General features: G+C 40.1%; 1 protein-coding gene across 2 annotated transcripts in view; it reads right to left on the bottom strand.

Annotated features, from left to right (window-relative positions):
- The window catches only part of LOC121459250 (huntingtin), a 144,534-nt gene that overhangs the window by 48,765 nt on the left and 81,256 nt on the right, over nt 1-14,513 (bottom strand). For both annotated transcript variants that reach the window (XM_041668794.1, XM_041668795.1), the window contains exons 34-40: nt 12,668-12,723; nt 11,650-11,798; nt 7,369-7,505; nt 5,465-5,581; nt 3,916-4,038; nt 3,423-3,658; nt 2,066-2,208 (exon numbers count right to left, since the gene is read on the bottom strand). In XM_041668794.1, coding sequence (XP_041524728.1) covers nt 2,066-2,208; nt 3,423-3,658; nt 3,916-4,038; nt 5,465-5,581; nt 7,369-7,505; nt 11,650-11,798; nt 12,668-12,723 — 961 coding nt within the window. The remainder of the gene's footprint in view (nt 1-2,065; nt 2,209-3,422; nt 3,659-3,915; nt 4,039-5,464; nt 5,582-7,368; nt 7,506-11,649; nt 11,799-12,667; nt 12,724-14,513) is intronic.

Here is a 14,513-nt window from a genome sequence, read left to right as displayed (position 1 = left end):
CTTTTACTTTCTGTCATTTTTGGCTTGGGATTTAGTTACCTCCAGAATTCTAACCGATAAGCTATTTTCACTGGCAGCAAACCATTAGTTTCTTACCCGTTTCTCTTCTTTTCACAAAGCAACCCACACACTCCAGGGAAGGCCACCCCAGCTGGTCAAAGCAGCCAGGAGCTCATGGCTGCCTACAGAGGTCAGGATGGTCAATTAGCATACTTTGGAGGCTCAAACCACTGTGGTCATAGGCCAACCTTCTGTCATGTGAAATGAATCCACCAGAAAGCAAGGCCAAGATAGAAAACACAGCCAGGACATGGAAATATGGGATAAAATCACCATGTCACACTCCGCCCCTCCCTCACTTTAAACAAACAAGTGTTATTATTATTTTTTTTTAAAGTCAAGTCTTCATATACGTCAGACAGACCTGCCTCAACTGAGGATGACCTTAAAATACCAATTCTCCTGCCTCCACCTCCGGGTTAATAGGATTAGAGGTAAGAACTGAGATTACAGGTGTGTGCTGCTTAGGTTAGGTAGGAATCAAAACAAGAGTTTTGTATGTGCTTGGTTTTCATACAGGTTTTTGTATGTAGCGTCAATGGACTGACATTCCCAGCATGAGTCTTTAGGTTTTGTTTGATTTTTACATTTATTTGTTATTGGTGAGGGGATGCACATGTACCACAGCATGTATGTGAAGGTCAGAGAATAACCTGAAGTAATTGATTCTCTACTACTGTGTGGTTCTCCAAAGATCACATTTAGGCTGGGCAGCACACACCTTTAACCCAGCACTTGGGAGTCTATAGAACAAGTTCTAGGTCAGCTAGTAGAGACAGACAGACAGACAGATACAGACAGACAGACAGACAGGATGGATAGATAGATAGATAGATACAGACAGAGATAGATAGACAGACAGACAGACAAAATCACACTCAGATTATCAGGGTTGGTTGCAAACACCTATATCTACTAAACAATCCTGCTGGCCTCCACTTCTTTTTTTATTGTGGTAAAGTACATAAAACATTAAGTTTACCACCTTGATAATTTTTAAATATACAGCTTTGGTATTAAATGCATTTATGTTATGCAACATCAGCACCATCCATTTACAATTCTTCTCATCTTATAAAACTGAAACTCTAAAGTCATTAAATCCCTTTCCTAAAGCCCTTGGCAACTACCATCCTAGTTTCTGATTATCTTATATAAATGAAACAGTGTGCCTTTTTGTGTCTGGCTTACATTGTTTAACACAATGTCTTCAAGGGTACCTGTGGTGGCTTTTTAATTTTATCTTATGTATATGAGTGTTTTGCTTGCATATATGTATGTGCACCTTGTGCGTGCCTGGTTCTGGTTGAGTCTAGAAAAGGGCATCAGATCTACTGGAATTGGAGTTACAGATGATTGTGAGCCTCTCTAATATACTGGGAAGCAAAGATGGGTCCTCTGCAAGAATAAAAAATATAGTCGGGTGGTGGTGTTACACAGCTTTAATCCCAGCACTTGGGAGGCAGAGACAGGTATATGTGTATCTGTGAGTTTGAGGCCAGCCTAATCTACAGAGTAAGTTCCAGGACAGGTTACAAAGCTACAGAGAAACCCTGTCTCAAAAAACAAAATACAACACCCCCCCAATAGAAAATACGCTTAACTACTAAGTTATCTCAAATATCCTATGTTGTTTCTATGTCAGAATTATTTTACTTTTTCAGGCTGAAAAGATTCCATGCATAAACACATTCAACTCTATAATCTATGTATAATACCATATTTGGCTTTCAACCAGCCCACCAATGTCAAAGTTGCTTCTACATCTTAGCTATATAATGAATGCTGTTATGAAGACTCATATACAGCCATCTTCCAAGCACTCTGCTCCCATTCTTCCAGATATCTACCTATCAATGTAACTGCTGGACCATATGTACCAGGCTCACTCCTATCATCATGTTCTCACATGCACAAGGAGTATGGAGAACAACTACCCTGAGAACAGGGCACTGCTGGAGACAGGGAACACAAACCATTACCAAGTCTAATCGGATTCACTTACCAGATTTGAAGATGTGGATGAGACACATGAGCAGTGTGCCTAGCTCTTGACAGTAGAATGTATGCTGCTGTTCACTCATTTCCACTTTGAGCTGTTTTGTAACAATGTCTTCTAAAAGAATTCCAACTAACTGTAAAAGAAACCTTCCAAGAAAGGGAGTAAATGACAGCATATTAGGTCACTATCAGTGAGCTTATGCCAAGCACAAGTGTGAAATAAAGACCATCAGTTTGTATAAAGTAAAAAAAAATAAAAAAATAAAAAAAACCAACAAACCACAAGGACGGCACACAGAACAAAGTGAAAATTAACTGTTTCAGACCATCACTGTGAACGAAGGCTCTGCTTCCCTCTATATCACCTTCCTCAAATATGAAATGATAATCATATCACCTTCAAGGTCCATCAAACAAAATGACAAGTGATTATTTTTTTAAAGCTTTATCAGCTGTAAGAGTGTTACATAAATACAAGCTGGTAATTTGAAGGAATTTAGTGTAACACCAGTTTTACCCACTCCTTCAACTCAGCAGAGAGAGGGTAATGGGCTGCCAGTCAACTCTGCAAATGATAAGACACCATGGATGTCTCCCCTTGAAAATATGGGAGGCCCTAAGGAACACATTCGCAGCACTGCTCTAATGTAGCAAGTACTCCAGGAGTAGGCGATACTTCTTCCTGCAAAGTGCTGGCAAGTGATCATACCACTGCCCAGGAGGAGTTCCTATACCATGTGGAAGGGAAGACACAAGATACCTGCAGGTACCTCCTAGATGCTGTTCACCTTGGCAATGAGGTTCTTAAAGCAGCACATGGTGAAATAAATACAAGGCAGATTTTTCAGTGGCTTACTCTACATTTTTAACTATTCTAAAGGCAATTCATCTTTTAACATGCTGCAGGTAGGGCAGGTCACCCCTGCTTAATCACAGACTTGTCAAGTCTGTCACAAAGACAGCTAGAATGAGACAGGACCTTAAGAAAGGTGTGACACAAGGCCATTGGTGAGGTGGGTGAGAATAAAAATTGGGTAAGGGGGCTGGAAAGATGGATTGGGATTCAAGAGACCCTCTGGCAGAGGACCCAGGTTCAGTTAGTTCCTAGAACCTACATGGCAGGTTTCAACTGTCTGAAACTCCAGGTCCAGGGGATTCAATGCCCTCTTCTGGCCTCCACGTGCACTCAGTAAACTTACACATAGGCAAAACACTCATATATATTTAATAAAAAGAAATAAACCTAAAACAAAAAGAAGACCCGAAGGAAGACCAGCAAATGTTGTTGGCCGCTGCTGCTGGGACACCATGGGATCAGCCAAAAGTCTCAGGTCAGTTTACACTTCAGAAAGAAAGTATACCTTGAGAATGTTTCTTCTGGCAAATTCTTTGTTTGTCTCCCTTCACTGCATTCTCCTAATGTTGAATTACCGTCTCCCTCTCTTAACCTGCTAATTACTGAACAGGAGATTAAATATGGAGAGAAGGAGAGTTCCTGAATACGAGAAAGAACAATATCTTCGGTTGACTGGGAAATGAGAACCCTCAGAATGGCTAGGATTCCAGATATCCACAGCTGCACGGTGCTTACAGAGGCCTAAAAAAAAAAAAAAAAAAAAAAAAAGCAAAAACAATTAAACTTCCCCTTGTTGTTAATTTCAAGGAAGAAAATTACCCCAATTTACTACTTCACCAGAAAGTCCCTACAGCACAGGTTCCAGGTATGGTCCTACAGAAGCAGGGTCAGGCTCAGATGAAGAATTGGAAAAATGTAAATTCTTCCACTCACCAGCTGTGGCAGATCTGGGCCGGAACCCGCCCTCTAGTGCATCAGCAGTGTCTGGTGAGACTCACCATTGTGCTTGGAATGATGAACATACTCCGCAAAAGCATATCCACGGGACGTAGTGAGGAAGGAGCCAGAATCTCAAACAAGGTATTTAATACTCCAAGGGCTTCATGAGAATCAATGTGCATCTGTGGAATTAAGCATGTCTGTGGAACCCAACTGAAATGCCAGCTTCACACACATAATTCCTGCACCTTGAGGGCACACAATCACCACCATCCCTATCATGTCCTCGCAGCTAAAAGTTAAAAGCATTTTACTTTCAGAGGTAATCCTATTTTCAGAACAGTGTATCAGCTGCACTCTACTTTAGCAATAGCCCCAGTAAAGCTTCAAGACAGTCTCCATTCCAGCCCTCACATCCTTCCCTTTCCAGCTGGAATGCTATAATCTCAGGGACTATGCATTGCTCTCTGCTCTGTCTGAAACATTCTCTTGAAGATATCTGCTAGAATTGCTCTGTTCCTCCACGTTTACTCAAATGTCACCTGCAGTACAAGGCTTTTTTTGATTGAACAATAAATGCATCCTCCTATCCTGACACTATCACTTTTCCACAAATAACTACTATCCTGATATTTTATACGCTTTGATAATGTATTCCTTTGTTATCTACCTTATTATTCATTGTCTGCCTCAATAAAAGCTTGACTCTAAGGTGGGAGAACACTGCTTTTCAATATATTTTGTTCAGTCAAGTATTTTCTATCTATCCCTGAAATACTACCTAGCACATGAAGACAGTAACTACTGATACAGTATGCCTACAAGTGTTTATGAAATGAGGAGAACCATGGCCACTTTGTGCTTTCTAAAGAACCTATTTAAAAAGCAGTGCCTTGCCATAAAACAGGGGGTTTCATTCAAAGCATGGCCAAAGGTTAATTTGGGTTTTTCTGGTAGAACTGTCTATAGCCAGGCTCTGTCTGTTCTCTATCTTCTTTTGTAATGGTGCTATGGTAAAAGTCACGCAGACTCTTGTACTTTAAGGCACACATGGTCCAGGAGCCAGGGCTGTTTGTTTCCATAAGATATGGAATAGCCAGATGACTGCATTTTCTGAATTAACTAGTAATGTCATTTTATTATAGAAATTCTGAGCAAGTGATGAATAACTGCTAGGTTACTGTGTAAGTAAAAAGAAAAACAAACAAATGGAAAATCATAAAGCTAAAGATCAAATAAAATACATAACTGACTAGAATAAAGGAGTCAGGATAATAAAATAAAAAAGGACTCAGTTGAAACGACTCAGTTTGTAAGTTAGAACTGGGCCAACCAATTGCAGACCCTGCACCCTCAAGCTCTGTGAGGATGGAAAACCTCAATACCCTTTCTGACCTTAATTCCCCCACTTACAAAGTGAGAAGGTAATTTCAACCTCAAAGGAAAATGGGAATAAAAGAAGCTACTTGCCCCACAACCAGCAATCAGGACAATTTTCAGAGCAAGAACCTGTCAGGATATAATGATCATAACCCCAGCTTCATAAGCATCTCAGTCCACTCTGAAATAAATTACACATGATGGCAAACCAAGACCACGGTGACAAACCTGCTGCTTGGCTAACATGGGCAGGATGATGTCCGCAACCTGCCGAGATAGCCGTTTCCACTTGTCCTCATTCTCTTTGTGGCACTGCTGCAGAACGAGGATAAACATCTCCAGCACCTGCAAGAATGGGTAGGATCAGAGTACTTTCTGATCCAGGACCTCTACTTTGTCACATCCCACATTGGTCCCAGCTCAGCAGGGCAACTCTCTGGTTCAAAGATATATAATCCCCAATGAAGACTGAGAAAGTCACACAATCTATATCCTGTGATATGTGAATGTGAAGCAGACCAAAACAAACAAACAAACAAACCCCACATACACAAGGACAGATGCAGTAAGCTCCAAGGGCATGGATGAGCCAGAGCCATGCTGGGCTCAGGAAGACTCGTAGTAATCAGTATTATTTCTACGGCATTATAACATTTCATGAAGAAAGAGATCAAGGAAAAATCAGACTTACATTAATCTGCAGAACTCAAAGACAGCCTTGAATAAACACTCTATGGGATGGATATCTATGTACTTTAAATCCACCTCAGTGCTCTTTGCAAAATCAATCTATTTTCGATTAGCCCTCACAACAGTCATACAAAGCTGAGCATGAGTTTATTGGTAGTCATTTTGGTCATTCAAAATAGATGTATCTATGACCTAGAAAAAGTTTGTAACAGAGACACCTGGTCCACAGCCCATTTTGTAGAGAAAGTCTTATTGGAACACAGTCATGCCATCTGTACACAGACTGTCTGTATCTACTTTCCAGGTACTACAGACTGGGAAGGCCACAAAGCTTGCAATGCTGGTTAGTTTGTGGTTTACAGAAAAGAATCTGCTAATCCCTGAGTTATAAAATATGGCTGCTATAAAAGATGCACACCACCTCAGGGACAACATAAAGCCTAATCCTACTACTGCATGCCCAAAGCTGCCTCTCTTCAAGGTCCAAGTGCAGTGCTCATGCTACACAAGAACCTCGTTTCCCCTTTAGTTCATGGGCATTCAAGAATCTCCATGAGGCATACTGAGACCCTGACCTGTGTATGCACAAGTGGTATAATCTTCCCCAAGGCACTACCAGCCCTGCCATGCTTCCCAGGGTCATCTGCTTACTCTCAAATTACTTTTTGCCTCTTGTATTTTTTTATTGTAGTCATGTGACTTAACTAAGCATTAAACATTTAGTTAAATATTACAACGATTGATCAAAATGTAACAAAGAAAGTGCTGTTTAAACTTGTGGTTTTTCATGAAGATTCAGAGAAAGGCAGCTGAAAGGAACTAACAAAATAGAGAGGGACAGGCAAAAGTATAAGTTTAAAAGGGACAAAAATTAAGAAAACTACATTTCCACACATGGATTGACTCATAGCATTTAAAATCCCTGTTCCAGCTTAGGGGAAACAAAACTAGAAATGAGTACAAATAAAAAAAAAAAGTGACTGTTTCAAGAAGTAAATACCTATTTATTTTATTTCAGATTTAAAATTTCTAGTATTTTTAAAAAGTCAGTGGTTTAGATCAACACTGCCAATTAACTGATGCTTGAACCATGTTTGAGAATAAACAGCCTCTGTTACATTTAGTACCTAGTGCATTTTCTTCTTTCACTGCCATTTACTTTTGTTTTTGTTTTTTGAGACGGGTTTTTCTGTGTAGCTTTGGTGCGTGTCCTGGCACTCACTTTGTAGACCAGGCTGACCTCGAACTCACAGAGATCTACCTGCCTCTGCCTGCCAAGGGCTGAGATTAAAGGCATGTGCCACCATCGGCTGGCTCACTACCATTTCTTCAAGTCCCAGAGAACCCAATGCTCCTGAGACTGTTCACCACACACAGAACCTCATGGAAACAGCATGCTTATCCATGTTGATGATGTGACTATCACTGTACCTTCCTCTTACCTGATGGTACTGGATGAGTCTTAAAAGCATCGACACCACCACCTCCTTCTGGGTTTCAAGCTCTTTCCCTGCATCAGCTTTGTTTGTTCCTCTTAACACAAACAGGTCATGGACAATGGGCTGCAGAGCAGGTATGGCTGTGGGCACAAAAGATTGAGCAAATAAGGCTACGTAGAAAAAAATGACACTTAGACAACTATCAAGACTTTCAAAGTACTTTTAAGAAATAAAGGAAACCTTAGTTGGTACTTGGCTTACAGAATGGACTGATTAGGATTGTTAAAAAGTGTATTTGAAATCATGATCATGCAATTGTAAGAGGTTCTTCCTCTCAACACTGACTAACAGCTTGTCAGTGAAGGCTTCTAATAACAACAAAAACCATAGATTTAATATCAAACGCAGTATCACTTCTGACAAAAAGTGACTGAAATCAAAGTCAATTTTAAAATAAGAAAGCATTCCAAATAACCAAAACAGTAGCCTCTCTACTTTATGCATAAACTACCTGATTTTACTTAAAAAGATGTTAAATATTGTGGTTACATGTAGCACAATTAATTAAAAACACAGAGACAGAAATTGGAGTTCAATCTGAAGGCCAGAAAAGCAAAACAGTGCCAGGTGATGGTGGCACACGCCTTTAATCCCAGCAGTCAGGAGAGGAGGCAGGCAGATCTCTGTAAGTGTGAGGCCAGCCTGGTCTATAAGAGATAGGACAGGCTCCAAAGCTACAAAGAAACCCTTTCTCAAAAAGAACCAAACCAAACCAAGCCAAGATAAAACAAAACAAAGCAAAACAGCCAGCCACTGACTCTTACTTCTACCTCAGTCTGAAATAACGATCCTGTTTCAGGAATCTCAGAATGTGACTATGAGTGAGAGCTGTCTCCTCTCTATATTCCTCTCTAGTGCTGGGATTAAAGGTATACATCACCACTGCCCAGTTTCTATGGCAAACTAGTGTAGCTACTGTGATGAAAGGTATGTGTCACCACTGCCTGGTCTGTAAGGCTGACCAGTGAAGCTGTTTCACTCTCTGAACTTCAAGCAAACTTTATTTATTTAAATACAAATGAGATATCAATACAGTTACATAATACATTATAAGTCAAGATATTAGATTTATTATACAGTTAAAAAATGACTCATTAAATTAAGAATTTTTTTTCAGGTCTTACTTATCTTTATCCAAAATAGGAGTCAAATGAAATTAATTGGTTTAAGAGTATCATATAGGAAAACAATGATAATAGAAATGGCTTTAATTGGTACACAGCACACCTACTGAAATGCATACATACATTCCTGAATTTTGGTAACACAAACACCCTGACCATCTGTGACATATGCACAAATACTTAGTGATATGAATATGCATGAATTGCATATATATGCAAACATACATTCTGTATACACACACATTCTGGTGGTCTATGGAAAGAATATACACATATCCAGACCCTCAGTGCCATGTAACATCCTTGCATTTACTTGCTTACTGAACTTCCTCCAGATGAACAAGCAACCTAGCATGAAGTAAAATGGCTGACTGCCACTAATTCTCAGTGCAATGACACTACAAGTCCAGGAAACCTTACATCCATGTATTTAAAAAAAAAAAACATTTTTTTTATGTGTATCGGTGTTTTACCTGAATGTATGTTTGTGTAGCACATGTTTTCAGTGCCTTGAGAAAGCCAGAACAAAGTGCCTGATCTCCTGGAACTGGGCTCACAGATGGTTGTGAACCACTATGTGGGTACTTGAAACTAATTCCAAGAGCAGCCAGTACTCTTAACTGCCGAGTCATCTCTCTAGTTCCTAATTTTTACTTTATTATTTGTTTTTCAACACATATATACAAGTGTCCTCAGAAGCCAGAAGAAGGTATCTGATCCCCTAGAATTGGACATTATAAGTCACCATATGGGTGCTTGGAACTGAACCCAAGTCCTTTGAAAGAGAGACTAGTACTGAGCCATCCCTCCCACTTCAGTCTGTGTATTTGACTGTAATCAACTAAACCATCTATCAGCATTTCACAGTCTGTGCTCAGATGGAGCATGAGAGGCAAAGTTTATGAAGACTGAGAGGGCCGATCAATGCCTCTGGTCAGTTTAGGCTCCCCTGTAGAGGTTAGGTGAAGTCTGCAAAGTTTGTAGAATGCATCTATACCAAAGCTCAGAAGCTTCTAGACCAGCAGTTCTCAACCTGTGGGTCTCAATCTCTTGGAGGGGGGTGTTTAATGGTCCTTTCATAGGAGTTGCTTATCAAATATTCTGCATATCAGATATTTACATTACAATTCATATCAATAGCAACATTACGGTTATGAAGTAGTAACTAAAATAATTTTATGGTTAGGGGTCACCACAACATGAAGAACTGTATTAAAGGGTCACTCAGAAGGTTAAGAGGCACTGCTCTAAACTCTTAGCAAAGGAATAGGGAGAATCCAACAGGGAAAGGCTAGAAGACTGGAGTTAAAAGTTCTAAGGAAGGGCTGGAGAGATGGCTCAGTGGTTAAGAGCATTGCCTACTCTTCCAAAGGTCCTGAGTTCAATTCCCAGCAACCACATGGTGGCTCACAACCATCTGTAATGGGGTCTGGTGCCCTCTTCTGGCCAGCAGGCATCATACACACAGACAGAATATTGTATACATAATAAATAAATAAATATTAAAAAAAAAGTTCTAAGGAAGAATCACGACACATTCTTTTTGGTCATTGTTGCTGATGTACAAGTCAGGACCTAGCTGAACAGCCCAGGCTGGCCACAACTCACGGTCATCCTGCCTCCACCTCAGGAAGGCCATTAACAGAGGCATACACCATCATAGAGCTACAGAACATACTTAAAATACACACCACACCTACTTTATCAGCTAAAGGGGGAAAGCTAAGTGGCAAACCATTAGCTATGGTTCATACTTAAGCTTCAGCAAAATAATCAGGCAGCCATGGCATCAACTTGAAGTGCAGGGGTTTTAAAAAACAATGTGCAAAAAAAACTTTAGCTTCCCCATAGTTTTAAACTGATTAGCCTTTTACTTTCATGCAGCATGCTTACAAAATATAGTTTTAAGCCGGGCGGTGGTGGTGCACGCCTTTAATCCCAGCATTCGGGAGGCAGAGGCAGGCGGATCTCTGTGAGTTCGAGGCCAGCCTGGACTACAAGAGCTAGTTCCAGGACAGGAACCAAAAAAGCTACGGAGAAACCCTGTCTCGAAAAATTAAAAAAAAAATATATATATAGTTGTATATAAAATTCAGTGTGGTTTATTAAACATTGAATAGCTTATCTTCTAAAATATAATGTAGCAAAACAGAAAACCCCAAGGTTTTGTTTTCCCCAAGGAAATGTCCAACTACAACACCAAAACCAGTAAAAAGAAATCAGAATTTATAGCTAGGTTTGGTGGCATATACCTTTAATTCCTTTACTTAGGAGGCAGAGGCAGGCAGATCTTTGCGAGTTCAAGGCCACCCTGATCTACAGAGTGAGTTCCAGGACAGCCAGGACTGTTACATAGAGAAACCCTGTCTCAAAAGAACAAAAAAAGAAAGGAAGGAAGGAAGGAAGGAAGGAAGGACAAATTCAAAATTTTGAGTTGTGAATGCAGGTCATTTGTAGAAAGTTGAGTAGCATGCACGAAGTCCTGGGTTCAATCCCTACACCTTACAAACCGGGAATAGTAATCATGCCTATAATCCCAGCACTCAGGAGGTAGAAGGAGAATCAGGAGTTCTAGGCCATCCTGGGTTTCATAGTGACTTCAAGTCAGCATGGGATACATGAGGACTTGTATCAAAAAAAAAAAAAAAAGTCAAAATTTGATTTGACAAGCTAGATTTAAAATTCTTCTAAGTCTAGAGGTGTGATCAAAATTAAAGTACTTTGCTCATGTAAGGCCTCAGAATTGAGCCTATGCCCTCCCTCTGAAAAAGAACAAAACAAATACAAATGACAAAATTAAAATTTTGTTTCATAAACAGAGATATTTATCAGAATCTCTCTGTATCTTAATCATGTCACTATTTTTATATTTTCACTTTTTTATATATTTCACAATTTTTTAATCTCCCTCAAGTAGTTTACAAATTTTTGTGAATAAGTAATGTGCTTTTTTTCCCTTCTCAAACATCTCTAACCTATGTGCAGCATGCATGAGCCCCCATACATGTACACAGACAGCACATGCAGTGCAGAGCTGTGGTTCAGTTAAAAGTGGGTAGAGGTGAGACCAAGGACAACAAGCAAACATGTATCCCATTACCATGTGTAACAGCCTTCCTTCCACTGGCCATGATGCCATCACATAGCTGGATGATTTTAGGAATTCCAATGATCTGTTTTGAATGGTAGCGCTCATAAGACAGTAAAACCAGGAAGAAAAATATATTTGGAATAATTGCCTCTGATTCCCTAGAAACAAAAACACCCATTTAGACATTTCTTTTTAAAAACTAAGATAAGTGATATGCATACACAGCATAACATAGGTCAAGATTCAACCTCAGGAGAAAGTACTAGGGTAAAGCAGATTCTACAACCTCATTTAACCCCACCCACACCACTGGGTTTCCTGCCTCTGCTCACGGGGACAGTCTAATGGTTAGGAGAGTGAAGCTCCAGCAGGAGAGGCACCTTAAACATTGGATGCCAGCAAGTAAGATCGTCCTAGCACTTCATTTTTTTTTTCCCCTCTCTTAAAGAAATTCAGACACCAAGGGAAAATTTCCCTGATCAAAACAACAGAGTCAGGGTGTCATAATCAGAACAAGACCTGGGTCTCTAAATCTCGGGGACTCTCACAACACTCTCCAGTACTGTGCTTTACAAACTACTTATTAAGAACTGTAATTTTCAAAAATTACAAATCTGTTACATGTACTGCTAGATTATTAAAGCTTTAATGTCTAGCAAGAAAAACTGCAGTCAATATAACTAAAGTTTATAATCACTTTCTTTACTAAATCATGGCCTAAAATTGTTCCCTCTAAAGTTAGGGAACAGGGTTCCACTATGTAAGAAGACACCACTTAGTGACCTGTCACAATAAATATACACTCTGAATGTTAAATGAGAACACACTAGTGAACAGATGCACAACTGTTTCTAAGCACATCTTGAGAAATGTTTTCAGCAAGTGTTCAGCAGAGTAAAAGTGGAAAACATGTAAATCAGACCTCCATTGGAAACCAGCAGCACTTGAAGCTCCTATGACTATACGGACCTAGGATCACACGTGTTAGATAACAAGGACAATAACTGAAGTAACTAAACAGTAGTACCTGAACTGGCCCACTTCAATGTACTCAAACTGCTTCAGCACAAAACCGATGAACACCTACATCAAGAAAAGAAAAGCTGCCATCAGTCACAGGCTTACAACATAAAAGCCAGGTACCTTTTTGTCTACTGATCTGTGAACTATTCCCAAGCACATACACAGTAGGATTAGCTTGTTTATAATAACTTTCTCAAAGCTACTCTAAAGTCAGGTAGCTGCAGAATATCTCCAGGCATGCCTTCAGGAACTGGTCAGGGCAGACAGGTTGGTATAGGCCTGTAATCCCAGCAAAGGGGGAACTAAGGCCAGCAGATCAAAGTTTGAGGTCAGTCTCGGCTGCATGATAGGACTGTCTCACAAAACAAAGTGACTAAATACAGAGATGAATCCTTACTGGGAAAATAATAAATTCTAGCTATTACTCATAATCACATCTGAAAACTGTTTCCAGAGAGTGGTGATCTAACAGCATGAGTCTTGTAGTACACAATGCCTAGATGCTGTCTGTGACAGACACTAGAGGAGCCAGGAGGAAAAGCCAACCCTAGGAACAGAGACAGTATCTGGGCTGAAGAGCCGGTCTATGTGACTCTCATTTTCTGTGAGATTTCATCACCCTAGAAGAAACTCCCACAGATGAACAACAGAACTTATACCCATTGCTTTGCAGTTCTGGGGCATGCATAGACATTCAGTAGTTGCTTAGTAAATCATATCTGAACTGAGTTTGTGCCTCAGTTTTCTGCATTTATCCCTCTACAGGACCCACTGATGAAAGTCACAAGAACAAACAGGAGGCCAGAGTTCATGGTAAGAAAAACAGACTATCACCAGTGGTTGGCTAGGAAGCTTTGCTGGTATGAGGCTCGGTCCCAGAATGAAGGGCATACATTCAGACATGGGCACAGCACACAAAAATCTGGAAGTCCTGAGCATTTTCAATGTCAAGTAACAGGCAGCAATTTTAGGAAGAAAAACAAAATACCTTTCTGTTTTAGAGGAAACACTCTAGATAGAATAACTACAGAAATTATCTGAGGAAACACTCTAGATAGAATAACTACAGAAATTATCTGGCAAGACAGCCAAGTCTACCTAACATATCTACTAGTAAATTAATTTTCTATCTATTATGAATAGCTCAAATGGAGATGATTTTTACTTCTGCTGAGTAGGAAGTAGGAAAGTGAGAAGAGAGGCAGGCTGCAGTCTTACAGGTATTCTACCTAAGATGCATCCATCAGTGTTCTAGAGACTGCAATCCTATCTATCCTCCAGGTACAGCCCCAAGCCTGTTTCTTCTACAGACCACATAGAGGACAACTGTAGAATAGGTTACCAGGGTATGGGAATGAAGGAAGCACACTATGGTGGCCTGAATAAGAAATTTCCTTCCTAGGCTCAGATGTAAATGGTCCCCTGCTGATAGTGTCTGGGAGGTAAAGCCCTGCTGAAGAAAGTATGTCACTGGGTACAGGCTTTGAAAGTTTATTGCTTCACCCTACTTCTAGTTCATTCTCTTTGCTTCTTGAATGTGGATGGAATGTGAGCTTTCAACTTCCTGTTCCAGATGTCTGTGGCCACACCGGCCTTTTTTATTTTTAGATATTATGTGTTAAGGTTTTGCCTAAAGAAGACAGAAGGTGTCAGATTCCCCAGAACTGGAGTTACAAAAGAGTTCCTGCCATGTGGGTGCCAGGAAAACAAATCTGGGTCTTTTAGAAGAGCAGCAAGTTCCCTTAACTGCTGAGCCATCTCTCCAGTCCTCACGATGGACTGACTCTAATCCCTCTGAAACCATAAGGCAAAATAAGTTTTCTCCCATATATTTCTTTTGGTCCTGTATT

Source organism: Microtus oregoni, unplaced genomic scaffold, assembly GCF_018167655.1.
Source record: "Microtus oregoni isolate MIOR12 unplaced genomic scaffold, Mior012 000019F_ref0000042, whole genome shotgun sequence".
NCBI classification, from domain to species: domain Eukaryota; kingdom Metazoa; phylum Chordata; class Mammalia; order Rodentia; family Cricetidae; genus Microtus; species Microtus oregoni.
The sequence above is the reverse complement of the archived record's forward strand: the minus strand, read 5'-3'. Positions and strand labels throughout refer to the sequence as shown.